Source organism: Carlito syrichta, unplaced genomic scaffold (genome assembly GCF_000164805.1).
Source record: "Carlito syrichta isolate Samal-C Ts95f unplaced genomic scaffold, Tarsius_syrichta-2.0.1 Scaffold309583, whole genome shotgun sequence".
Taxonomy (NCBI): Eukaryota; Metazoa; Chordata; class Mammalia; order Primates; family Tarsiidae; genus Carlito; species Carlito syrichta.
In genome coordinates, this window is record NW_007253679.1 from 52,169 (window position 1) to 78,773 (window position 26,605).

At 41.9% G+C, this 26,605-nt stretch overlaps 1 protein-coding gene across 2 annotated transcripts in view; it reads left to right on the forward strand.

Moving 5' to 3' along the window:
- The first annotated feature begins 6 nt into the window (after positions 1–6).
- Positions 7–26,605, forward strand: part of ARHGEF3 (Rho guanine nucleotide exchange factor 3) — a 72,189-nt gene continuing 45,590 nt past the window's right edge. The window contains exon 1 of one of the 2 annotated variants that reach the window (XM_008067413.2): positions 7–227. In XM_008067413.2, the coding sequence (XP_008065604.1) occupies positions 132–227 (96 nt within the window). In that variant the 5' untranslated portion in view covers positions 7–131. The remainder of the gene's footprint in view (positions 228–26,605) is intronic. The other variant, XM_021717266.1, reaches the window with a different exon arrangement.

The following is a 26,605-nucleotide window of genomic DNA, read 5'->3' on the forward strand; positions in this document are numbered from 1 at the left end:
CTAGGAGCCGGCTGTCGGTCTCCGTGTTGCCGCCGCCCGGCGCCGTGGAGCTGGGACCCCCTTTCGCCTGGGAGTTTTGTAGTCGCCTGGGGTCAGCGGTGACATCCCAAAGGGCAGGCCCGGCAGCCGCCATGGTGGCCAAGGATTACCCCTTCTACCTCACGGTCAAGAGGGCGAACTGCAGCCTAGACGTACCCCCGGCCAGCGGTCCGGCCAAGGACGCCGAGGTAGGGACGCACTCGCCACCTGGACCTCTTCGGGTCCCTGTACCTGCCTGTCTCCCTCCCTCTCTCACAACCGGTGTCCTCCCTGTGTCACTGTCCCTCTCTGCCTCCATCTCGTATTCTACGCGTGTGCCAGCCTTCTCTCTCTCTCTCTCTCTCTCTCTCTCTCTCTCTCTCTCTCTCTCTCTCTCTCTCTCTCCCCATCTCTCTTGCACTCTCTTTGTGTCTCCCTGTCGCCGTTTCTTACCCTGTCTGTCTGTCTGTCTCCCCCGGCTTCTTCTGTATGAATCAAGCGTGAGCTGCCTCTTCTGCCCCTGTCCCTCTTTCTGCCGGCCTGGGAGCAGCCGCCTCCCTGCCTCTACCTGGAGCTAGAGTCGTTCAGGGCTCTCACGCTATGAATCTTCTACCAGCTGAGGTACTCTCTCTTACTCTGTCAGCAGGCCCAGATGTCAAGGAAGAGCTCCCTTTAAGCCAGTGTTTCCTCTTGCCCTCTCGCCGGTCAGACTTGGCCTTACAGCTGTTTGGCAGCAAAGACAGGACACAACACCTCTGCCTGTCACCCTACCATTGCCAGTGGGGGTCGTTCAGCTGGGGTCGGAGGCTAAATGAGTAATTTGAATGTCTCCCACGTGGATCCTGAAAACGAATTAAACTCCTCAGGGCAAGGGAAAGCGGCCCTGGAAAACTGGAAACATTTCTTTTTCTGGGAACTTTCCTGTGCCTCCAGAGTGATGTGAGGGAGTCCTCCCAGTTTGTGTTTAGTCTGCCTTTTCCTCTTGTGTGTTATTTCTCTAACACATGCTCACTGACTTGGAAGGTTGGGTTCAGCTGGAGGAGAAAGCATCCCTCTTTCTTTAAGGGTCTTAGGACATACAGTCGCTCTTACTAGACTGCAGCTTGGCTATGGCCAAGCTGTAGAGTAACCCACAAGACCCAGCTCATCGTTACCACTCATGTGTGTCTGGGAGACACTCTCCCCCACCTCGCTCTGCAAACATAACCACCACGACCAGAGAAAGTCTGGAGGCAGGTGTGCATCCAGCCTTGTCACAGCATTATTGGGGCTCTAGCCACCTTCCACCCTAGGGTCTGCTCAGCTGTATGCACTTGGCTCACTGAATTATGTATATTCAAGAGGACAGCATCACAGATTCATTGCCTCTAACAAGAATTGCTCCAAGCTGACGGGACTCCAAACAATCTCCGGTTGTATGCAGCTTTTTGTAAGCTGAGTGCAAACTAACTAACTTCTCCCCCTCTGCCCCCACCGAATACCCCAGCTCAGTTGAATATTTTCACAAAGAGTTTTTGTTCCCAACAGCTGTGAAGTGTGATGGGCCCAGTGGCATTTAGATTCTTATTTAAGTTTTGACAGGACAGCACCTGAATAATTTGAGCAATTTCTTTGGGTTGTTCAGGCTTAGAATAGATATAATGATTTTTCAATGGGAACTTCCTAATTTAATGAACATAGGAGTAGTGTGACTGGTACCCCCTCAAACTTCTTTTGGAAGGAAGAAAAGCATAACCAATTTAATTAATCCACAGAAGTGGTCCAAAGAAGAGCTAGAATATCTCTGGTCCCTAACTAGTCCCTTCTTGCTATCACTTAGTCCAGTGTTTTTGAGTGGTTTAGCTAGAGGCTTATGCAAAACTCACCTGCTTAATTTATATTTTGTTCTTATACATAGGCTATAAATGTCGTATATCACAAATGTGATAAAAAATCAAATATCAAATATTAATTTTCTTCTTTGGTAGTTGGATCCAGATTGTAAAATATGACAATTTTCCTTTTATGCGGATATCCTGGTATGAGAATAAGGATGCAGGAGGAATAGTTTTTAGAAATAGTTGATAAATGCTTTTCAGGTGTCACCACTGAGGTTTTGGTCTTTGTTTTTTAGCATTTAAATTGGAGTAAAACTATGCTTTATACACCTTGAGACAGAGTAGTCTCTTAGCTTCGTTGATCTGGCATATCATTTCCTGATAATGGCAGACAAAGTTGCAAAGAGAAACCTAAGTAAGCTTAGGAGGTAGTTTATCAGTGCAAAGGGCAGCCAAACCTTGTAGGCCTAGCTTCTCCATAAGCAGCTAACTAAAATCTATTTTCTACCAGCAGGTGTCGTCAGTATTTGTAAATGTTTAAAAAACAGCATTCACTTGTCGGCTTTTTGGAAAACATGATTATATAATTGTTTATAAACTAGGCACTGATGACAATCTACCTGAAAGTTTTTTTTGATAGATAATTTTCTTTGTAGAAGGAATGTGGTTATACTAAAAAGAAAAATGGGTCTATCCAAAGGCTTCTCCAGGAAAATAGGACTTGACCTTCAAAGGCAGTTGCAGCAGAGCACCTGTGCCTTTTAGACAAATATAATGATCCTTTCTCTCGAGTTTGCTGTAAGTAGGACAGTGTGCACAGCATGGCACCGGAAGGTGCCTTCTAGCATGTGTTCCTATCCTTGAAGCAAGTGTGCTGGGGAAGGTCACTTGGGAAAATCTCCTGGGGAACAGGCAAGTATCATTGATGTGCTGTTGATAACATACACTTGAGTAAAATATTTGCAAAAGTAAACATTCTCTTAAAAGCAAATAATACATTTTTCCACTTGAGATTTAATTTAAGTGCTTTGTAATTTTTTTTAGTTTCAGTGGTAGTTTCCAGTGAAAACAAAAAGTGATATTTTACAGTGTATTGTTATTTTTTAAAAGTGATCTAGTTTAAACTTTTGAGTGTATTCTACATGGATTATGATATTGCATGTCTTTTAGTATAATATTGCCTCTTAATCTGCTATTTCTTATGTGTATTTGAGTTGGGTTGCAAATGTTTAATTTTAATATCCATAACCAGCCAGATCCCTCTGGCTCCAATCATTAATCGTGAAATCTAAAGAGCTTAGTTCATGGCTCTAGACTTTCTTAGTTTATTTCTCTTAATCGTTCATTCAGCTTTGCTCAATTTATCTCTGTTTTCATATTTATTGGTTGTTTAATTTTCCTGCAAGGAGGTACTGGTGTTTCTAAGTATGTTTGGGACTCTGAACACTGAATCAAGTCACTAAAACTGTTAGCTCTGATGCATAAACTGATTGTAAGTTAAACATCACTATTTCCCCATGATGGGGTTTGCTTTTAAAGGAAAAAGGCAAAAGAAAAAAGAAAAAGAAAGAAGGCAGGCTCAGGTCAAGTAGACACATTGGCGAAGGAAGCTAAAGTCTGGTGAGAAGCTTTTAAGTACATTTCTTTTTTTTTTTTTTTGAGTCAGAATCTCACTCTGTTGCCTAGGCTGGAGTGCAGTGGCACACTCATGGCTACTGCAGCCTCAACCTGTTGGGCTCAGGTGATCTTTCCGCTTCAGCCTTCCTAGTAGTTGGAACTACAGGCACATGTCACTATGCCCGGCTAATTTTTTGATTTATTGTAGAGATGAGGTCTCACCAAGTTGCACAGGCTGGTCTCAAACCTGTGGGCTCAGGCTATCCTCTTACCTTAGCCTCCAAAAGTGCTGGGATTGCAGGCATGAGCCACTGCACCTGGCCACATTTCATTTTTAATGACAATGCAAAGAGGTGTTTCTGGTATTTCTAGGAATATGTCTGACAACTTGGTGGACGGTTTATTTTTGTTTTTACCATTCATCATTTTAGATGTTGGTCAGGTTTAGGCCTGCTCATGGTATTTGTAAGCTGTTACTTTTGACTCTCAGTGTTTTTAAAAGTTTGCAGCACATAGACCATATGCCTATCTCGTGAGTAGTTGAATACAGCTCTGGGTCTCAGAAGTATAGGTTCTGATTTTGATTTGGCCAGTGGCTTTTGCATGGCCCTGGGAATAATGATATCCACCAAGAATGGCAGAGTTCGACTCTTTTTCTATTTATTGTAGAGATGAGGTCTCACCAAGTTGTCCAGGCAGGTCTCGAACCCGCAGGCTCAGGCAATCCATTCACCTCAGCCTCCCAAGGTGCGGGATCACAGGCTGAGTCATCGAGCCCGGCTGCTGGAACTTCAGGCGCGTGCTACCACACCCGGCTAATTTTTGACTTATTGTAGAGATGAGGTCTCGCCAAGTTGCCCAGGCGGGTCTTGAACCCGTGGGCTCAGGCAGTCCACTCACCTCAGCCTCCCAAAGTGTTGGGATTACAGGCTGAGCCACCGAGCTCGGCTAACTCTTTTTCTAAATCTACCATGTCTAGTGTTGGCCTCCAACCATGTTATAAGATTAACATAAAGCATGTGTTATTCTCTTCTCTTAACGAATAAGGACACCAAGGAGAAGTGACTTAAAGAAAGCCACAAAGAAAATCAACAGCTGAGCCAAGAACCAATGCTACATTTCCTGATGGATTCTGTCCAGCATTTAATATTGGCATCCCTTGTAGCATCTAAGGGTGTTTACTTCTGTGGGAAACAAAAGGGGAGAGGAGATACAAAGCTTAACATATGTGTAAAATGCTTTAAAATACTATCTTTTAGGCTGGGCTCGGTGGCTCAACCTGTAATCCTAGCACTTTGGGAGGCTGAGGCAAGTGGATTGCCTGAGCCTGCGGGTTTGAGACCAGCCTGGGCAACTTGGTGAGACCTCGTCTCTACAATAAATTAAAAAATAAGCCGGGCGTGGAGCGTGTGCCTGTAGTTCCGGCTACTCGGAAGGTTGAGGCAGATGGATTGCCAGAGCCCAGCAGGTCGACACTGTGGTGGCCGTGAATGTGCCACTGCACTCCGGCCTAGGCAAAAGAGAGAGACTCCAACTAAAAAAAAAAAAAATTATCTTTTAAATATATAATCTTTGGCACCTTTCATAACTGAGAAGGTACCTCTTAAGCCACAACTCTAAATGGCAAGGTGAACCCGATAGACCTGCCATGATTTATGCCTCCATCAGTCAACATGTACATTTGAAAATTATACGTACCTGGGGCTGTGCTTCCTGAATGCTAGTTGGAGCAATGATGGGTTACTGGTTTCCAGTAATTTATACATTTTTTAGAATCTGTGTCTTATAGTATTGAATAGAAATAGTCATAAGGACTTATTGTAGTTAAAGTCCTATGATTTTTTCAAATGACTAAATAAATAGTTTCCATGAGTCATGTGACCTCAGAGATCTTGCTGGATGGAGAGTCACACAGAGTTATCTAAGGAAAGGTCATCACTTGCAGACAGGGTCTTGTTAGGGACATTGAGCTGTCATTCTGAGGTTGTTCAGTTGGAAAAGTATCTTGGAGATCTTGGACCTCCAGGATGCATATGAACTAGGAACAGGTTATTTAGAAGAAAATATGTTGGCTTTATATATGTACATTTAAGATGGTTCAAAGACATCAACTGTGGAATAAGACTGCCTGGGTCTCTGTGCCACCTCCAACACGTGCCAGTGTTGTGACTGTGGACTAACTACTGTGTCTCTCCAAGCCTCAGTCTCCTCAGTGGTAAAATGGAGATGATGAGAGTTCTATCTCCTAGGGCCATAGTGAGACTCAAATGAGATGATTGTGTGCAGTGCATAGCATAGTGCCTGGCATGCAGTAAGTGATCAATAAATATTATCATTGAGACCTTTGCATTTCAAAAAATATTACTAAAACAATTTTAAGAAACATCATGATCACCATTGTAATTTCCTGAATGCTGTTTTGCACACAGCAGTGGATTAGGGGCTCTAAGTTCTGTACTTTAGTTGTCACAATAATTCTATGAGGTTGGTATTATTTCCCCCTTTTGTAGAAGAAGAAACTGAGGCTCACAGCAGGGTAATGCCCTGCCCAGAATGGCTGAGCTACTAGGTGGAGGAGATGAGACTCACAACCCAGTGTGACCCTGAAGTCTGTACTTTCCCAACCACATCACATTACCTCTAAAATGACTAAATCATTGGTCTCCTTACCACATAACACATGAAGGATGGACCCGCCTCCTCAAGCAAATTGCCTGATGCTTGGAGGCTCATTTTTTCCTGAGTGTCTGGGTGGAGGACCCCACCATTAGTCCACTTCATAGAATGGCTGCAACCCACAGTAGTGGGGTTTGCAAGCCTCCATTTGGGAGGGTTTTGAGAATTTCTGATTTGTGTTTCTCAAGACCAAGGAGCTGGTCTTTGACAGAATTCCACATGCTCAGCTCTGTGGAGGTGACACTGTTAGTTCTTTTATTAGTCATTTTGCTTATCTATATTAACCACCAGCCTTCCATGTAAACCAATAACTGGAAGTTCCAACTACCATCTGGATATTTGCAAATTGTGTCATTTTCTCAAGATACCCCATGATTGCCTGTAAAATCCTGGATTGATGCCACTGTTTTCATAACTACCGAATGAAAATAAATTACTGATCATATCCTAATTTTGCAAAGTCCTGTGTAAATTTAATTGTTATTGATGGTGTATGTATATCTGGAAGGGCTACTTCATTTGTCATGTATGTGTTCGATTGCCTTCCATAAAAAGTAGAGGTCACACGCGAAATGGGGAAATTGCCATGATTGCATTGCCATTTATTCTGGTTGTATTGGCTCACAGACTGTCGGGAGTGAGAGCCAGTGGTTTCTAACGCTTTCCATTGTTTTACAAATTGACACCAGTAACTAGTTCAGAAGAGACTGTGTCACAAGTTTATCAGAAAAGCTTTCTGAACTTGACTGGCCTGGAAAGGAGTGGTTCTTTTTAAGTCTATAAAAACACTTGTGCCTGGGCCTTCTGTGTTTGGGCCATTGTGTCCTTTTGTGGGAAGGCAGTCCCGATTATTAGTAAACTTCAATTAATTGGAGCTGAACCAGAAACCTTCACAGTAAATTCATTAATTTTTTTTTTTCCTTTCTGGCTCTTAACATGAGGAGGAAAGGAGTAGCAAAACAGGCTTTTTTTCCGGGGATTTTATGAAACAAACAAAATCAGCCTCCAGGAAATGACCCAGGGTCATTGTATCAGAGAACCTCAGAGTGAGAAAGGTCTGTTGAGCACATGTAGGGCAATTCTTATCCTCTGTTAGATGCTTTCAGTCTCTGCTTAAATACCTCCAGGGACAGAGAGCTTATTGCCTTCTTAGGCCATGTATAGTAGACCCTCCACATCTGCCAGTTTCACATCTGCAGATCCAACCATAAATAGAAAGTATTCAGGGGAAAAAAAATAATACAGCAATAAAAATAATATGAACAATATAATGTAATAGCTATATGCATAGCATTCATATTGTATTATATACTATAAGTACTGTAATCCGTATGTGATTTAAATGTATAGAAGGATGTATGTAGGATACACACAAATACTACATCATTTCATATCTAAGACTTGAATGTTTTGGTATCTGTGGGGGTTTTAAATACTGAAGGGTAACTATACTCTGTCTTTGTTCAGTATAGATCATGAGAAAGTTCTTTCTTAATTGTAACATTGCTTTCTGGAGCTGTATATTATACAGTAATACTTTTTCATGTGTTATCCTCTGAAATATTTGAAAACTGCAATCTCTCTCCCTGTCTCTCCTACTCCACACATACATCCATTCTCTCTCTCTCTCTTCCCCCAGGTGCTTTCCTTCTCCTGGATAGACATTCCTGGTTCCTCTAGCTTTTCTAAATATGACGTACTATCCTGTCACTTTTCTGTGCTTGCTTATTTCTTCTGGACATCCTCAGTGTGCCTGGAAATCTTGAGTATTGATGTGTCCAAGGGCACTGTATGATGCTGTGTCAACAAACAAGATTTCTTTTACGTTTAATATACTTCCTTAGAAAAGAGAAGTAGACAAATATAGTGAAAAAGATTTTTGAAATAAAGATGACAGACAAAATATTAATATATTTGACATATAAATAATTTATACAGATGTAAAAGAATATCCTAAGACTTCCACTAACAAATGGACAAAAGATACTAATAGGAAGTTTACACACTAGAACTATGGAAGTAAAGATTATTTAAAATGTTCATTCAATAGGAATCTTAGAAATGAAAAAGGCAAGCAATAATAAGATGCTATTTTATTCCTAATTGATGTTGCAACTATTTTAAAGACATGATAAAACCCAGTGCTGCGAATGTTGCAGGAAAATAATGTTCTTTTGTATATATTAAAAGACAATATACTCAGATCTTTGGATCCAGTATTCTAGCTCTTGGAGGTGGGGGTGGGGGGAGCTGTATGTTCAAAGTTATTCATAATGACATTATTTTTTTAAATGTTCATACTTTGTGCATTTTATAGGTTTCAAGGCACTTTTATATTCCTTGATTCATCTAAGTATAATTATCCTCATTTTAAAGTTGGGAATACCAAGAATCAGAGAGGTTCAATGATTTGCCCAGGATCACACAGCTTGGAATAGCATAGCTGGAGCTTAAAGACTGATTGTCTGATTCCAATCTAATATCCTTTCCTACTTATTTATAATAGCCAGAAAAGCCAACAGCCTTTTTGTCCTATAATAGGGGAATAGCTCTGTGACCATAGCCTCTGGTAGAGGGGTCAGTGGCATTATTTGCAATCACTACCCACTAGCAAATATAAATACCCTAGTATTTCCTGGAGAAAATAAAGCATTTCCTGGAGAAAATAAAGAGGAAAAAAGTTGAGCATGATTATATACACAGTATAACTAATTTAAACCTCTATGTGTGCATATGAGATGCGGGGGGGGGGAGGAATATTGCAATCAGGACACCTTCTCCCTTTTTCATTGTGCCCACTAAATCTATAGCAATGCTGCCCTGTGTTCAGATAGCAGTCAGTTATTTTCACATGCATTTTCTCCTTTGAACCTTGCATCAGCTGAATGAGGTGGGCAAGGCAAAGACTGTCCTCTTTGTCAGCTGAGGAAACAGAGATTCAGAGAAATTAGGAGGCAGAGCCCAATGTTCCTCCCTCCTTACCTAGCCTTGACCTCTTGGCACACCACAATGTTGACTTAAGCCAGTCATGTACTGAGTGGGGTCAGTTGTAATCAGCACTGTCTGTGTGAGGGTATTCGGAGTGAACCCTGTTAAAGTTAGCCAGGATGCTGCATGTAGTGACCTTGCCTGGGGTCCAGTGGACTGGTGGACCTTTCTCTTGGCCTGCACTTTAGAAGATCCAACGGCAAGACTTTACTCTGTATTTGATATGAGATTACCATTAGAGTAAACAAAAACCAGCCAGTGCGGTGGCTCAGACCTGTAGCTCCAGCGCTTTAAAAGGCCGAGGCGAGAAGATTGCCTGAACCCAGGGGTTTGAGACCAGCCTGGGCAACTTGGTGAGACCTCATCTCTACAATATATCAAAAAAGATTAGCCAGGCATGGTAGCATGCGCCTGTAGTTCCAGCTACTTGGAAGACTGAGGCATAAGGATTGCGTGAGCCCAGCAGGTCAACGTTGGGGTGGCCGTGAGCATGCCACTGCACTCCAGCCTGGGTGACAGAATGAGACTGACTCAAAAAAAAAAAAAAGCCCACAAAGAATGGATAGACACAAACTTCTATACATGTAGGTGTCATATCTTAAAATGATGTCTCTCTGAATTCTGCAGACCTAATGTTTGCAGCAGAAGTGATAAATCGTAAGGAAAAATCAAGCATTTCCTGAGTGCAATCTTCACATAGAGACTACTAGAAGTTGGCAGCCTGATTGAATTAAATAAAACTGAGAGCCCAAGTACGGATCTTGAAAAAAATAGAGGCCAAAAGGGGGGGAGGAGGTAAATGTTTAGGACTTGCCACCATTAGCCAGATTTGGAAGTTTGGAGTTTTCCTGGAGGAAGAAACTACAGAAAGAAAAAGGGAAAAAGCCAGTGGGTGAAAAGAGATGGAGCTGGGCCTGGTGACTGAGGGACTAAATGATAAGTCTTCCCTCTGTGTGCTTTCTGGCCTGAACCCAAGGCCAGTACAAGCTCCCTCCTCAAGTATGTTATCTTATATTGGTGTGCTAACATTTCATAATCCCCAAGTGACGCAGGCATGTCAAGAATGACCCTAGGCAAATACAGAGACAATAACTAAAGGTCACTGGTGAAGACTATTTTTAATTTTTGACTTTGGGTTCGGTGACTCAGCTTGTAATCTTAGCACTTTGGGAGGGTGAGGCAAGTGGATTTTCTGAGCCTGTGGGTTCAAGACCAGCCCAGACAACTTGGCAAGACCTCGTCTCTACAATAAATTAAAAATTAGCTGGGCATGGTAGCACATGCCTGTAGTTCCATCTACTTGGAAAATTGAGGCGAAAGGATCGCCAGAGCCTAGCAAGTTGACACTGCAGTGGCCGTGAGTGTGCCACTGCACTCCAGCTTGGGCAATGGAGTGAGACCCCAGTGCAGAAAAAAAAAATTTTTTTTTTTTTACTTCACACAGGTGGAGGAGGGGTGGATGTGTCTCATCGATATCCTGTTAGGTTTTAGTGGTCTTGGTTCATTTTCTCATACCTCATCAGCTGTCCTACTTACTGCTTGGTGATTGTTTTGGGTGCTTCTGGGTGTAGTTTTGCAGAAGGAGTCAGAAACCACTTGTAAAGAAGGAAATGAACTGTTAGAAGAGGGGAAAAGTGATGGTTACTTGTGTGTGTAAGCCAGATGCATGATGAAGTGTTGTTTCTGCCTCCTTCCACCTTAGCTGTTTGATGATGACTTGTCTGAGAGCTTTGAAAGAGATCATCAGAAAAGATACCTTGTTTGCTCTTGTTAATCTCTGAATGCTTCATGCCCAGGCTGTAAGAGCCTGGAAGAGTGAGCTTGGTTCTGGCATCAACAGCAAGGAACAGGAGGTTGCTTTGGGCAGTCTCTTAAATGCACCATTTATTTCTAAGCTGATTCTTTTTTATTTTTTTGAGTCCGAGTCTTACTCTGTTGCCCAGGCTGGAGGGGAGTGGAATGCTTATGGCTACCACAGTCTCAACTCGCTGGGTTCAGGCGATCCTTCCACCTCAGCCTTCCAAGTAGGTGGAGCTACAGGCACAAGCCACCACACTCGGCTATGTTTATTTTATGTTATGTTATTTATTTATTTAGTAGAGACGAGATCTCTCCATATTGCCCTTATACAGTGTTTCAACTAGCTGGGGACAGGGCACAAGAGAGCTCAACTTCTCAGGACCTCAGAGCCTTTGTTTCTGTAATGAGAGGACAAGATTAAATTATTATTTCCCAGAAGGTGGGTTTCATATCACTTGGGGTGGCTCAAATGATATAAAGTATAATATACGGAATAGTTTAATCACTTTCCCTTTTCAGTTCTCCTTGATCCTTCTGATTTTGTCAAGTCTCAGTTTGGAATTAGTGTGTCATTAACACCTCTCTGTCTTTTGCTAATTTCCCTTTGTACAAAGTTCAGGCCTCAGGCTTGCAAGCATCAGGCAGGCAAGAGTATCTAGTAAGAATTTAACAGAAGGCTGGGTGTGGTGGCTCACGCCTATAATCCCAGCACTTTGGGAGGCCGAGGTGAGAGGATTGTCTGAGCCCATGGGTTTGAGACCAACCTGGGCTACTTGGTGCGACCTCATCTCTACAATAAATCAAGAAAAATTAGCCAGGCACGATGGCACATGCCTGTAGTTCCAGCTACTTGAAAGACTGAAGTTGAAGGATCACCTGAGCCCAGCAGATCGAGGCTGCGGTGGCCGTGAGCATGCCACTGCACTCCAGCCTGGGCAACAGTGAGACTCCAACACGCACGTACACACACACACACACACACACACACACACACACAAAGAATTTAACAGAGTTCATTTTTTTAAGTTAGTGTCTGGTGATGGCAAGTGATAGTGATTTTCCATGTAAGACAGTAATATAGCTTATTTTTTACAATGAGTTTTTTTTAAGTAAAAAATGAGTAATCTGAGAAAACATTAAGTACATTATAGCTCGGATGATATAGACATATGGCAAAAAATTGTCATGGTGGTACCGAGAGTTTGGAAACAGTGTACAGGCATGTTCTGAGTGCTCCTCTAGGATTAGAACTCTACAGCAGTAAGTTCCTAAGTTTGGGCACAGTCATATGTGGACTAAACTTGAAATTTAGACTGGAACATAGGACCCACATTTCAGATATTGAGACTTTTAAGTAGATAAAAATTGGCTTTAATGTGTCATAGAACACAATATGGGTTAGCCAATTAAAAAAAATAAAACTAGATTTGTGTCCTAAAAACATAAATCTTTTTTACTCTTTTTTTTTTTTGTTTTTATTTTAGAAAAAGCAGGATTTATTAAGAGGACAGAAAAGCTCCCACAGTGTGAGGGGACCCAAAGGGGTTGCCCTTTTTAACTTTCAAAGCTTCAAAGAAGTTTCCAAAGTTCCAATTGAAATTATTTAACCCATCTTCTTTTCTCCTTCCCCCTGGGAATAATGATTGGGCAAGTGGTTAGGAACTTGGATTTGAAGATCAGACTGATCTGAGTTTGAATCTCCACTTGACCACCTGTGAGCTGAGGCCTTGGGACCCTTTTCTCATCCTTTAAGCCTCAGTTTCCTCATCTGAGAAATGAGAATTTCCCAGGGGATTGTGAAAATGAAATAGACACACAAAGGGCTTCAGTGAAGCAACATCTTAACAGATCATTAGCAGCAGCAATGGCTATTTTGAATGCAGTTGAGAGGTAGCTCTTTCCTTTGTAGGAAATAACCACCCAGTTTCCCAGGGATTGTAGTTGGCACTGGACATTATTATTATTATTTTTTTTTACAAAAGATGTTCCAAGCATACTGGCAAGCTTCACATTCATTCCTGCCAGGTAGAACAACAACAACAAAAATCTAGTGTGGTTTTCTATTTGTTCCCAGTATGACTATCAAACATGGAGTGGTATGTGAGTTCTGGGCAGAGAGGTACCCTGGTCACAGGAGACGGGGAATGAGTCTTCCCCAGGGTTAGTTCCCATCTGACACGCATCATCTGGAAATCTTAGCCAAGCACTGACCACAGACCCAGACCCAAGGCAAGCAGATCAAGGGGATTAGGTTGCTTTGAGTTCTTCATGCTCTATTTATTAGCAGGGTGCTTTAATTATAAATAGATCATTTGTTAGAAATATAGGGAAATGGGCAACCCCTTCGGGTCCCCTCCCACTGTGGGAGCTTTTCTGTCCTCTCAATAAATCCTACTTTCTCAAAAAAAAAGAAAAGAAATATAGGGAAACAGTGTGAAGGTTACAAACTGGTAAAGAGTTAGACAATTGAAGAATGATCCCTAATGCTCTTTAACTGTCTTTCCCACCCCTCATTCCCAGGTTTAAAAAAGAAAAGCATGCTTTCTGCCTCAAGTACAAGGAACTTCTACTTGAGTTTGACCACATCATTAACAACCTTAGTCAACCAAGGGGAAGGGAAGTAGATTAACTCATTGGGGATCTAGGGGGAGTATTGGGAGGTGGCCATCTAATGAGTCCTCTATGCTGGATGCCACCCACCAGTACCCAGTTGTGCCCTTAGAAGAGGACAGTCAGTGTCTGCTGGGTGCACACGAGCAAGGCACTTATGAACTTGGACTAATATGCTGGGGAAGAATCAAGAGAAGCTGCTGACTTCAGAGTATAGGGCTTAAATGCCGAATGAACATTCTCCACTCCCTGCCTCAGTGTCTACTTCCCTTCTGCCTCTACAGTCTGTTTCCTTCAGGGTTCCCACTTGGCTTAGGAAACTAACAGTACTGTGGCTAAGAATCCAGGCCTTGCTGAGCCTTGAGCTCAAGCCGGGCTGGGTGACATTAGGGAAGGTTCTTAGCCTCCCAAGTCTCAGTTGCCTGCTTTGTGAAATGGGCATATTAATAGCACTAACTTAAGAAAAGTCAGGGAAATAATGCACAGAAAGCACTTTGGTACAACATGGCACAAAGTCCCTTGTATAGTTCTACTATGTTATTATAAAAGAAAGTTGTGTATCCTGGGAAGCCAGCATGAAGGTGGCAGGGAAAGCTTTTAAGTCAGATTTGAATTCAGATTTCAACTCTGCCAATTAATTACTGGGTATGACTTGGAGGAAGTCATTTCTCTTCTCTGAACACCTGCTTCCTCTTCTGTAAAATAGGGTAATAGAGTTGCTGTGTAGAATAGATGAGAGTGTATGTGCCAGCACCTGGCACAAGGTGACTCCATGGCTCTTAGTGCCTCCTCTTTCCCTCTCCCAGGAGTCCCCCATTTTTTACATAGTGTTTCAGAGTCACAGGAGTCACACCTGGATCAGGTGTCAGGGTGACTGCTCCATCTCTAGAAAATTGCTAGAATCTGTTAAAAGGCAGGCACCCTGGCAACATGTAATTTATTTAATAGCAATTGAGTGAGGCTTTGCACCTGCCACCTCTCTTCACAGCCCTGTTTAGTAAATTCAGGTGTGCCCCTTGCCTGACTCTTAAATGTTGGGGCAGAAGGAAGGAGGGCCTAGCACATAAATGTTCCTTTTACTCCATTCCTTCCAAACCTGTGGATCCTCAGAGAAAATTATTTTGCCAGCTCAGACTCTTTAACACTCTTTAAAAGGAACTCTCCCCTCTGTAGATGGCCTGTGTTGCAAAACTTGAGAACTTTGCCCTTTCTTTTACCACAAAATTGCCCTTGTCTTTTCTGAAACTTTAATTGACATCCCTTTCCACTGTCTCTCCAATGGCTACATCAACTTTTTTTTTTTTTGAGTAAGAGTCTTACTCTGTCACCCAGGCTGGAGTGCAGTGGCACACTCACGGCCACCACAGCCTCGACCTGCTGGGCTCAGCTGATCCTTCTGCCTCAGCCCCTTCCAAGTAGCTAGAACTACAGGCACACGCCACCACGCCCAGCTAGTTTTTTCATTTATTGTGGAGACAAGGGCTCACCAAATTGCTCAGGCTGGTCTCAAACCCCTGGGCTCAGACAATCACAGGCTTGCAATTTTTTTTAAAACAAGACTCAGCAACCAAATCACAGGCTCTGACGATTTTGCCTGTTATCTCTGGAATCGAAGCAAGCTGAAAGTGATGTTAGGAGCAGAGCTGGGCCTCTGAGGCTTCTTGCCTTCTCTGTAGTGTGCTACATTCTCTTTCATATTCACAGACTGTAGATAATGATACATCTGATTGCATATTGCTGAGAGTTGGAAATAGCACATAATCACTATGTTTCAAGGTTACAAATGTACAGTGCTGAGAGCCAGTGTTTGTTATGAGCCTTTGGAAAAATCTATTGTTAGTGAATATTTTTAAATTCTTGTCATTAAAAATGCGCTACAGAAGGAGCACTTTTCCAACAGTTAAAGTCAGTCTTGTGTTCTGCGTGTGCTTGTGCACACACACACTCCTCCCAAGGAATAATATTTTGAAGCTTTTATCTGCTCATTTGTGGTGTGTAGGGGCAACAGAAATGCCGGGTGAATCCATTATGGATTACCTGCCTTGCAGTTCCCTGAACAGCATGCTTTGTACCTTATTTTTCTGCATACTATTGCTCAGTGGGTGATGAGATGAAAGCCAAAAAACAGGAAAGTTGAAATTTTAAAAAAATTTTATTCTCAATTCAATTAATCCCATGTGGTTGTTTGACTGGTAGCTTTTTCCATTTTGAATAATCAGATTTCAGTATATTCTGTTCTCGGGAGCAGAGTGTTCCAAAACACCCGAGTGTTGTGTTCCTGGTTCTAAGTGTGAGCATGTGCTGCTGAGGACACATGTGAACCAAACATTTGAAGGGATAATTTGTGCTAAGAGGGACAGCTAGGGGGTAACACAAATGTATTTTGTGTTTTCTCTGGAGGTCACATCTCTGCAAGGCTTGTCCACTCAAAATAATTGTTCTTGTCAAAAACAGTAACCAAACTGCAAGAGAAGAGGATCTATCTTCTTCACCTACAGACCCAGTGTCCTAAGTCAGATGTCTCTGTAGGTTTTACCCAGCAACCAAATGTGGGATTCCTGGTCCCTACCTAGTCTTCAGTCTAGTGGCAGACCTTACCATCAGCTTTTCTTGTCTGAGTGTTTGATCATCCCAGATTCAGCTGGGACAGTCTATCCTTGCTTTGGGACATTGAGATTATGATCTGTGCATCTTTTTTTCATCTCTGCACTTCTTTTTTGTCTTCTGGGAAGCTAAGATAATGCCGGTCTTTAAAAGATGACAGGTGGATAAGAGACAGAGAGGATATGTCTGTGGTTCTGTGTGGTCCCTTCTGGTAACACATTATTTTTGTGCAGAATTTCACCTTGCATGTCTGATATGAGTTAAGTGCCCGGAGTTCCTCTCATTGCCGAATCCCAGACAGTATTGGGACCTAGCAAGACTGAAAACTAGCTCTTCTGGCCCATCATTCAGCAGTATTGAGAGCACAGGGTGGGCTGAGACCGACCTCAAGAGCCATCTCTTGGGCTCCCTCTCCCATTCAGGTCCTTATCTTGGGAATTCACTACTGACGTTTTCCTCTCTTCTAGTATAGCCTTGGATCCTGCCAAACCACTTTCAATTTTGCTCTATCCAGCCAAAACTTGACTAAACAGATGATAAAGCCACAGGGAAAAAGGGAAGGCAAGAGTGTGGAATGAAATGCATGATCTCATAGCAGCCTCAGTGACTGGAGCATGTCATTGGTATGATTGTGGCAGGTGACAATGGAGTTCTAGCTTTGTCTCTGGGCCGGTCAAGTTAAAACCCAGTGCTGCACGGTATAGAGGAAGGTAGGGTTACCAGTTGACGGAGAGACCGCACCTCTCCCAGGACATTAGAAATAAGGGAAATAATCTGATATTTTCTAGGGGGTTACTACAGAGCAGGCCTGTGCCAAGCACATCATAAACATAATGTCCTGTGATCCTCCCAACAACTCTATGAGGAGGTAGGAGAGTCATGTCTACTTCACAGCAGAGGGAACCAAGCCCATAGATGTTACATTGTTGGCCCAAAGTCATAGTCTTGTGCTCTGGCTAGAAAGGTTGGCTTATATTTTATCCTTAGATCCTTTGCAAAGAATTGACACATTCTTTGGCCAAAGTGATAAGAACTTTATCACCTGCTTCCAGCTCATTCCTAAACTCTGAGGGAACTCAGAAAACGTCCTTGAAGTACTTTTGAGGTCTGTACACACCAGCTTCCTGACCTCTGAAGCAGCGATGGAACCCTCAGTGGTATCCCTCTCCCTCTTACATGGAATCCCATTTACATGGATAAACAAATACGACACTTACTATATTCCACCCAAGGGTTTCCAAGAAGTCATGTAGGAAATGACTGATTGCAGAACCCCCAAAGCCACAGAGACCTTCCTCTGGGTCCTGTGGCTATGACCAGGGCACTTTTGCCACCTCCAGATGCCCTGTTGGCATTATCCAATCAGGAGGTCCAGCTGTGGCTCTGTTTTCCACACCCGAGGATGGGTGTGGCATTGTGGGCACATCATTTCTGTGGCTTTCTTGCTAAAAATGCATAACCTGAATTGAACTGTGAGAAAATGCCTTCTGGCCCCAAGGCTGACCTTCCTATAAGGTTGACCTTCTGTCCCCAAGGCTGGCCTTCCTATATGTTGAGAAAATGTTCCTTCTGAATCTGGGATGATCTCTTCCTTTGTCAGGAGTCAAACTCTTGTAGTGCTTCAGCTCTTTAGCTCTAAGCATCTTTTTGCCTCGACAGAATAAGAGCTTTGCTACAAGTTCAGAAGGCAGATGTGGAGCCAGGGACCGCAGAAAGAGCTAAATATTTGGCTTCCTCTTTCTCTGAAGGTCTGTAGCACCATGTCTGGGCATGACCAAGATGAGTTTCAGGCAATGGGGGCTGGCATTTTCTAAAAGGAACTTATCCAGGGTGTGGGCGTGTGTTTCTCCTTCTGCCCAAGGTTAAGTAATAGTAACATCCTGTGCAAAGAGAACTTGAATGTGGTTTTCTGCTAAACTCCAATATTTTAGGGCTATTTATTAGATGTGTTTAATCTTGGGCCAATTTAACCAGTAGCAGACTAATAAAATAACAAATTTGGGCTTGCTGCCAGGACAAATGTTGACTTACCCTTATAATGTTGACTAAAACGAATAACTTTGAAAGTTATTACAGAGTGAAACCTTAGCCAAAAATACAGTGTCTGAAACAGTGGTTTTGTTTTATTGTATTGGCACTGCTGAGAAATTATGTTTGTAATCTAGCCTGCTGCCTGCTTCAGCTCTTGAAGAGTCCCATATTTTACTCAATTATTTCCCAAGATTCATTTTTTTTCAGCCCATAAACCTTCTTTCAGCAAAAATGAATTTCCCCATAGCTGGCAAGTAGGAAAGGTTACTTTTCCAGTATGGGGGCAAAAATTCAATGATGATGAGAAAATAAAGGTAATAACTTGCTTGAGGCCTTCTCTCAGAAACAAAATGAACATTAGCGCTCTCAGAGTTCATAGTAAAATTAATTGCTTCTCCAGAGTGTACGAGGTGAAATCCTTCTTGCTCGTCCCACGCCCCCACCTTTCCTTCCTTTTGCCACTCAGTTTTTTCAGACATTAGAGAGCAACAGTGTTTTTGCCAGTACTTGAAAGAAGCAGGGGATGCCTAGAGGAACTGAAGCCAGGAAGACCACAGAAATTGTCATAATGTGTGATTTCTTTCTATGCCCATTTTTAAAATCTGCGTATTATGGAAAGCTGTGTCTGGGCAGGGACTCTGAGCATGGTTGCAGAGGCTCATGCCAGCATTGTCTAAGCTCAACTAGCTGTCCTCCCAATGCCTCTCCCTTATCCAAGGCTCCCCTAAAAGCAACCACCTCACAGGCAGACTTTAGCTGAAAAGTCGTAGGTGCCAAATCTGCTTTTGGTACTGACTAGTTCAGGCACAGACAGGGCTTAATATACAGGGACTACATATCATCTCTCCAGCTTCAATGCGTTCAGTTTTATGGTCCCAAGAGTTGATGGTATAAATTGTGGATTTGCCCAGACCATCTTGTGACTGTTCCATCATATGCTCTTTAGCACTTCCATGAGGGAAGGCTACAGAAATTGTGGGAGTCTCAGTCCAGCAGTCTGACAGCCTGTCTCCAGCTTGGGTGTGAGACTGAGCTACCTCAGGGTGTTCCGTGGATTCTGGTTATCCAGGCTCTCCTTGTTCCCTCATTAGCAAAAACAAACAAAACCCAGCATTTTATTTTTGTATTTAAAGAAGGAAATTGGTATTTTTTCCTTGTAGCACCTTATATTGAGAGAGTTGAGCCATTTCATCAGAGGAAATCAGATCTCCCTTAGAAGCCTGGCAAAAGGCAACTGGCAACCAGACTCACAGCTGAAGAAAGCAAACACAAGAGTGTGGCCTCCATATTAAGATTAGCCAAGACAAAGGTATCAGGGATCCCCCAGGAGCAGTTCCTGGTAGTTTGTCAAAGTCCATAGAGCCTGTAGTCCCTTTGTTGAAATCACTGATAAGCGTCTCCAGGGAAAAGTTAGAGTTCCAAGTTTTAAGGCCTTTTTTCACCTCGTGGGTGAGAAACCAATAATTCTGAAACATGTTTGACTAATCAATAAAGCCAGGTTTCCGTTGGAATTTGAGTCTCATTATTTGCTTTTCTTTTGGGAACAGATGACATCAGGTCAGTTAGCTCTGTGCCAGGGAAAAGAGGGGGGAAAAAAACCCGGAAATTTTAGAATTAGAAACAATCATTTCATTATTATTGCTTTTTTCTATTTCCAAAAAATAAGATCATCATCTTATTTTCTTCATCAAGAATCATTTGCAAGTGCCCAAGAAGCTCCACCTCCTACCCCACAGCCCCTCTTCGCTGGCTCAAACAGTCTGTGAAGGCCTCCTTATTGCTGCCTGTATGTCTGGTGTGCCCGCATTGTCCACCGTGCTGTGCCTGCTGAACACCCACCTGTTCCTTCCTTGTCAGCTCCTGCTAACACTCTCTTGGATACTTGCGTGCATCAACTTTCTGATTCTTCCTGTCCAGCTGGGAGACTCCTGTGGTGACACCTGTATACTTCAATGAAGCACACTTTGCAGATTCTGAGTAAACACTCCCTAAACTGGATTAAGAAGGATACACATAGTTACAAAGTATTTCCTCTAATATATGTATTAATTATTAAAAGAATAATAGTAACCTTACAATGGAGAAATCCAGCAGACACCACCTGTGTTAGTTTCGGTACCGCTGCTGTAACAAAGTACTACAAGCTAGGTGGTTTAGAACAACAGAAATGTATTGTCTTATTGTTCTGGAGGCTAAAACTTTGATATCAAGGTGTAAACAGAGTCATGCTCCCTCTGAAATCTGCAGTGGAATCCTTACTTGCCTCTTCCTAGTTCCTAGTGTTTGCCAGCAATTCTTGCTGTTCTTGGCTTGTAGATGCATCACTCCTGTCTCCACCTCTCTTTTATCATATGACCATCTTCTCCCTGTGTGTCTCTGTCTAAATGTCTCCCTTCTTATAAGGCTACCAGTGATTAGATTCAGGGCCCACTGTTATCCAGTATGGCCTCATCTTAACTTGATTACACAGTACCTACAAAGATACTACCCAGGGTTAGAACTTACACTTATTTTTTAGTGGGGACACAATTCAACCCATAAAACCACTTTAACCAAGTAGTCAAGGTTCACATCACCAATAACAAAACATAGCAACATTATGTTATCTCCCTGCTATGATATACAAAGAAGGGCACATCTTTCTGTTGGATTTTTGCCAGAATGTATAAACTGAACAAAATATAAATTGAGAGAAAAATTCTATTAAAAAAAAACAAACCAGTACTCTTAACAAGTGATGATTAGAGAGCTACAGTATTTCGCTAAAAGATCATCAAAGACAAAAAGACTGAGGGACAGAAATATAATGTGGGATTCTGGGTTGGATCCTGGAACAAAAGAAGGACATTAGTAGGAAACTGGTAAAATTTCAGTAACTTTATTAATAGTTGAGTTAATTGTGTTGTACCAATGTTCATTATTTTCTCCTCCTCCTCCTCTTCATTTTCCTCTTCCTTTTTTTGTGACAGAGTCTTGCTCTGTCAACCAGACTGAAGTGTAGTGGTGAGATCATAGCTTACTGGAGCCTCAGACTCCTGGGCTCAAATGATCCTCCTGCCTCAGCCTCAGGAGTAGCTGGGATTACAGGCATGAGGCACTGCACTCAGCTAATTTTTTTTTTTTTGGTAGGCAGTATCTCATTATGTTGCCCAGGCTGATCTAGAATTCCTGGCCTCAAGCAATTCTCCTGCCTCAGCCTTCCAAAGCACTGGGATTACAGGGATAAGCCACTGTTTCTTAGTTTTGATAAATGAACAGTGGTTATGTAAGTTGTTAACATTAGAGGAAGTGGGTTAAAGGATGTATGGGAACACTCTGTACTATTTTTGCAACTCTTCTGTAAATCTAAAATTACTTCAAAATCAATTTCTTAAAAAAGATTGTGCTTTGAGTGATTAGATAAACTCGCCTGTTCTTAGAGGCAAAAGTGATGAGGGGAAGAAATCTTTAGTGCCAAAAAACACCAATTTGTGAGTCCTGTTCTAGGCACTGTTAATTGAGAGCTTTGCTGTCCACAGTGCTTTGTGCTTATCATCATTGTCTGTTGAGCAGAATAGTGTAGCAGAGGAATATAGTTCAGTACGTGGTCCACATTTTGCCTCTACCTGAGATATGTGATCTTGTGTAAGTACTTATGCTCCTTGAACCTTGGCTTACCTATAAAATGGGGATAATGATATTAGCCCTCTCATAGGATGTTCTGAAGCTACCATGAGCAAATCCACATAAAGCTTTTAACCCAGTGGCTGACACAGATTGTAAGTTCCCAATAAATGATAGTTCTTATTCACAGAATTCTCAGTACTGTATTATGAAGTTATTTCCCCATTTTTCAGTTGAAGAAACTATAACTTGCCTAAGATCACCCAGTTAGTAACTATGAGAACAAGACTAAAATAGATAGCTAGATCTATAAAATAGCATGGTATATTTTCAACCATTTTGTTAAAAAACATTAAAATGAGGGAAAATCTGCAGGAATTCTCTGAAGGACAAGATACAAAACAAGTTGTCAGGTCCCCATAGGGGAGAAGTTTGATCATTTCAAATAAAGCTTATAGTTTGGAAAGAGGCAGAGGCAGGAGTTAAAGAATTGTCCTGTGGGCAAATGAGAAACCCTGAAAGGATGGAGAAGGCCTTGGCAATAGGAGGTGTTATAGGCCTGGCATGATGTCGCATGCCTCATGCCTGTAATCCCAGCACTTTGAGAGGCCAAGGCGGCAGAATGCTTGAGGCTAGGAGTTCGAGGCCAGCCTGGGCAACATAGCAAAACTCCATCTCTAAAAAAAGAAACAAAGAAAAAAAAAATAGGTGTCAAAGGAAGTGAGAACATAAGAATATTTGTGGTAAACTAGAAGTTTTGAAGGGCGACAGTTTTGGGCATAAACTATGAAACATTGTGAACCCCCTTTGGCACTGTGGAAGAGGGATGGTAAAATCAAGGCAATTTAACCCCCTAGTAGAAGGTGGTATTGTAGCAATGGAGATAAAAGCATGGATTTCGGAGGCAGTTGTGGAGAAAGCAAAGCACACTCGCAAATTAAAATATATACAACAGGGTCCTGTTTTATCTGTGTGTTTCTAAAATAAATTAGAGTTTTGAAAATTTTCTATTTGTGTTCTTTGCCCATTTTTTAATGGGTTGTTTGTTTGTTTGTTTTTCCTTTCAGTTCATTTGAGTTCCTTGTAGATCCTGGATGTTAGGCCTTTGTCAGATATATGATTAACAAATATTTTTTCCCATTCTGTGGGCTGTCTTACACTCTCTTGATGGTTTCTTTTGCTGTGCAAAAGTTTTTCAGTTTTATGATGTCTCACTTGTCTAGCTTAGCTTTATGTCATTCTCTTTTGGGGATTTGGTCAAGAATTGGTTGCCTACTCCAATGTGCATGAGAGTGTTTCCTATGTTTTCTTCTAGGATTCTTATAGTTTTAGGTTTTATGTTTAGGTCTTTGATCCATTTAGAGTTGACTTTTGTGTATGGTGATAGGTAAGGGTCCAGTTTCATTCTTCTGCATATGGTTAGCCAGTTTTCCTAGCACCTTTTGCTAAATGTGGTCTCCCTTCCCCAGTGGTTGTTATTGTTGGCTTTGTCGAAGATGAGTTGGTTGAGAGTCCATGTTTTTGCTTCCACAATCTCTATCCTGTTCTATTGATCTGTGTGCTTACTCCTGTACCAATACCAGGCTGTTTTGGTTACTATAGCCTAGTAGTAAAGTTTAAAGTCTGGAAGCATGATACCTCCTGCTTTATTCCTTTTGCTGAGGAAGCAGCCAACAGATACATGAAAAAATGCTCAACCTCACTAATCATCAGAGAAATGTAAATCAAAACTACAATGAGATACCACTGAATTCTAATAAGGATGGCCATCATTAATAAATCTAAAAACAACAGATGTTGGCAGGTATGGAGAAAAGGAAACACGTCTACACTGTTAGTGAGAGTGCAAGCTAGTTCAACCTCTATGGAAAGCAATGTGACGATTTCTAAAAGAACTAAAACTTGATCTAACATAGGATCCGGCAATCCCTTTCCTGGAATATACTCGGAGGAATGTAAATCGTTCTGCCAAAAAAAACACTTGCACGTGCATGTTTATAGCTACACTATTCACAATAGCAAAAACATGGAACCAACCCTATGACCTATTGAAATGGACTGGATAAAGAAAATGTGGTACATATGCATAATGGAGTATTACGCAGCCATAAAGAACAAAATCATAAACTTTGCAGCAAATTACAGAGGGTTGGAGGCCATCATACTTAGTGATCTATCCCAGAAACAAAGAACTGAATATCACATGTACTCACTCATAAGTGAGACCTGAATATTAATCACATTGCACAAGGGAGACATCGGCAGTCGCTGAGCACTGCCAGGGGAAGTGGAGAGGAGGAGTACATAACAAAGCGTAGCTGGTCCTAAACCAGGGGAAGTGAGGGCCAGTTGTTAGTGTTTATAAATAAAGGTTTAATGGAACATAACCATGCTCATTTATTTGTAGATTGTTGACTGATAGCAGAAATGAGTAGTCATGACAGAGGCTGGATGGCCCGGAAAGCTTAAAAGATTTTTCTGTCTGGCCCCCTTACAGAAAAAGTTTGCCAAGCCCTGGTGTAGGGCATGGGCTTTGGGGTCAGCCTGTGTGGGTTTACATCCTGGTCACCTTTTTTTTAACTGAGTAACTTTAAGCAGATTGTTCCACTCTATGCCTCAGTTTCCCCATCTGTAAAATGGGGATCGTAATAGTAGTTAACTCATATGGATGTTAGGAGGAATAAGTTAGCAAATATATGTAAAGCAGTGAGACAAGTTCCTGTGACCAGTATTAGCTCATTGTTATTGTTTATTTATGCTAGAGTTTCTCAATCACTGTAAGACTGTAACTTCCTGTCTAACATCTAACATCTAACATGAAGATGATGAAAACCACCTAGAGGGTTACTGAGGGAATTAAATGCAACCATGGGACTGCAGTTTCCACATAACTCCTGGCACACAGATGGAACCCTGCAAAGGCTTCCCTGATATTTCCAAATATTTGAAAGACTTTTTTATATGACTCTATCAACTCATGGGCAAAAACATCTGCTGGCACAATCTGTTCTCATCTCTCCCTTGCTCCTGGCCAGATGTAGAGCAGCCAAGAGCTTCACTGCCCTACAGTATAGCATTCTAAGCTGATAGCTTCATTTCCAGTGTCTCCTGGGTCATGTTTGTGACTCAGTGAAATCGAGTCTCAGGGCAGCTGTAAACATGGTATGGATGAACTTCTTACCACTTCCCAACCCCTCTGACTGCAAAAATGAAGTATAAGGAAAGTTAGGGGAAGGGGGTGTATGTGTCCTGTATGCCACGTCTATTTCAATGGAACTATTTTTTTTTGAAGGAATAAAAAATTATGCTAGATTATATTGATAGGATAAGCATTTTCTTACATTGTATACAATCTCACTTGGTTCTTACCTGTGGGGGCGGGGGGCGGAGAATTAGGAGAGGATAAAAATTGTATTCCCTAGAGAAGGAATACTAAAATCCATTTCATAAAAACTCATATTAAACATTAAATTGGGTAGAGTGCTTTAGTCCCCTTTGTTTAGTCCCCTTTGTTTATAGTTAAGCATGAGAGATATTTTAAATTGCCAAATAAATTCCTTTATGAAAAAAATATGACCTCTGTGTGTATCTTTCTTCATCCTTTCCTTTTCTTCCTCCTAACTCTCTCCTTTTCCTTCCATATTTTTTTTCTTGTCTTCTGAATAGATGGGAAAAAAAAAAAACATTTGATAAAAGCCAATGTCAATTCATGATAAAAATTCACAGTGAAATTCCTCTACTTGATAAAGGGTGCTTCTTCCACTGTTTCAACAAATGCAATACTTAATGATAAAATCTTACTTTAAGTGATTAAATGATAAAATAATCACTTTAGAATAATAAACTAGTGTATCCACTGTCTTGGCTTGTAATCAACAATACACAGGTGGGCCTAGCCAGTGCAATAAGACAAGAAAAAAAAAAGATGAAACAAAAGTATTGTTTTTCACAAAATAATGCCTGGACAGAATGCTCAATACCTTCTTCTTCTTCTTTTTTTTAATAACCACTTTAGTGAGATACCCTCCTGCCCTATCTTTTTTTTTTTTTTTTTTTGAGTTGGGGTCTCACTCTGTCACCCAGACTGGAGTGCAGTGGCTGCTCCTGGCCACCGCAGCCTCGACCTGCTGGGCTCCAGCGATCCTTCCGCCTCAGCCTTCCAAGTAGCTGGAACTACAGGTGTGCGCTACCACGCCCGGCTAATTTTTGACTTATTGTAGAGATGAGGTCTTGCCAAGTTGCCCAGGTGGGTCTCGAACCCGCGGGCTCAGGCAGTCCACTCACTCAGCCTCCCAAAGTGCGGGATTACAGGCTGAGCCACTGAGCCCAGCTTCTCCTGCCCTATCTTAAAAATCACATGATGGGGGTGGTGTCTGTACTTGAAACATGGCACCTTGTTTCTGAGTTTAGTAGTGACCTTGCCCAGTTTGGACTAGGAAGCCTCTCTGCAGGTTGTGTTCTATCATCTTTCTGTAAAACCTGAAAGCATCTCTGGTATTGCATTTGCTAGTTCTCTGTGGAGCTATTTAACTAGAATCTGGAAACATTTTCCCTGAGGGCTCTCTTTAGATAGCAGTAAAATGTAGCTGGAGACATACTGAGTAAATGGAAAAGAAAATCAAATTAGGTCAAGAATTTTTTTTTAATCTCCTGTTCTCACAGAAGCCCTCAAGGAGAACACCATAATTCATACTTCCCTCATATGGGATAGGCATAAAGCCTCCCTCACAGTTCCAGGAACCTGTAAAGTGTTCTGGTTTTGAAATTACACCTGCTTGCATTGCTGAATCATAACACTAAATCATGCAGCAACTACTTCTGGTCCAATCGTTTGTTACTTC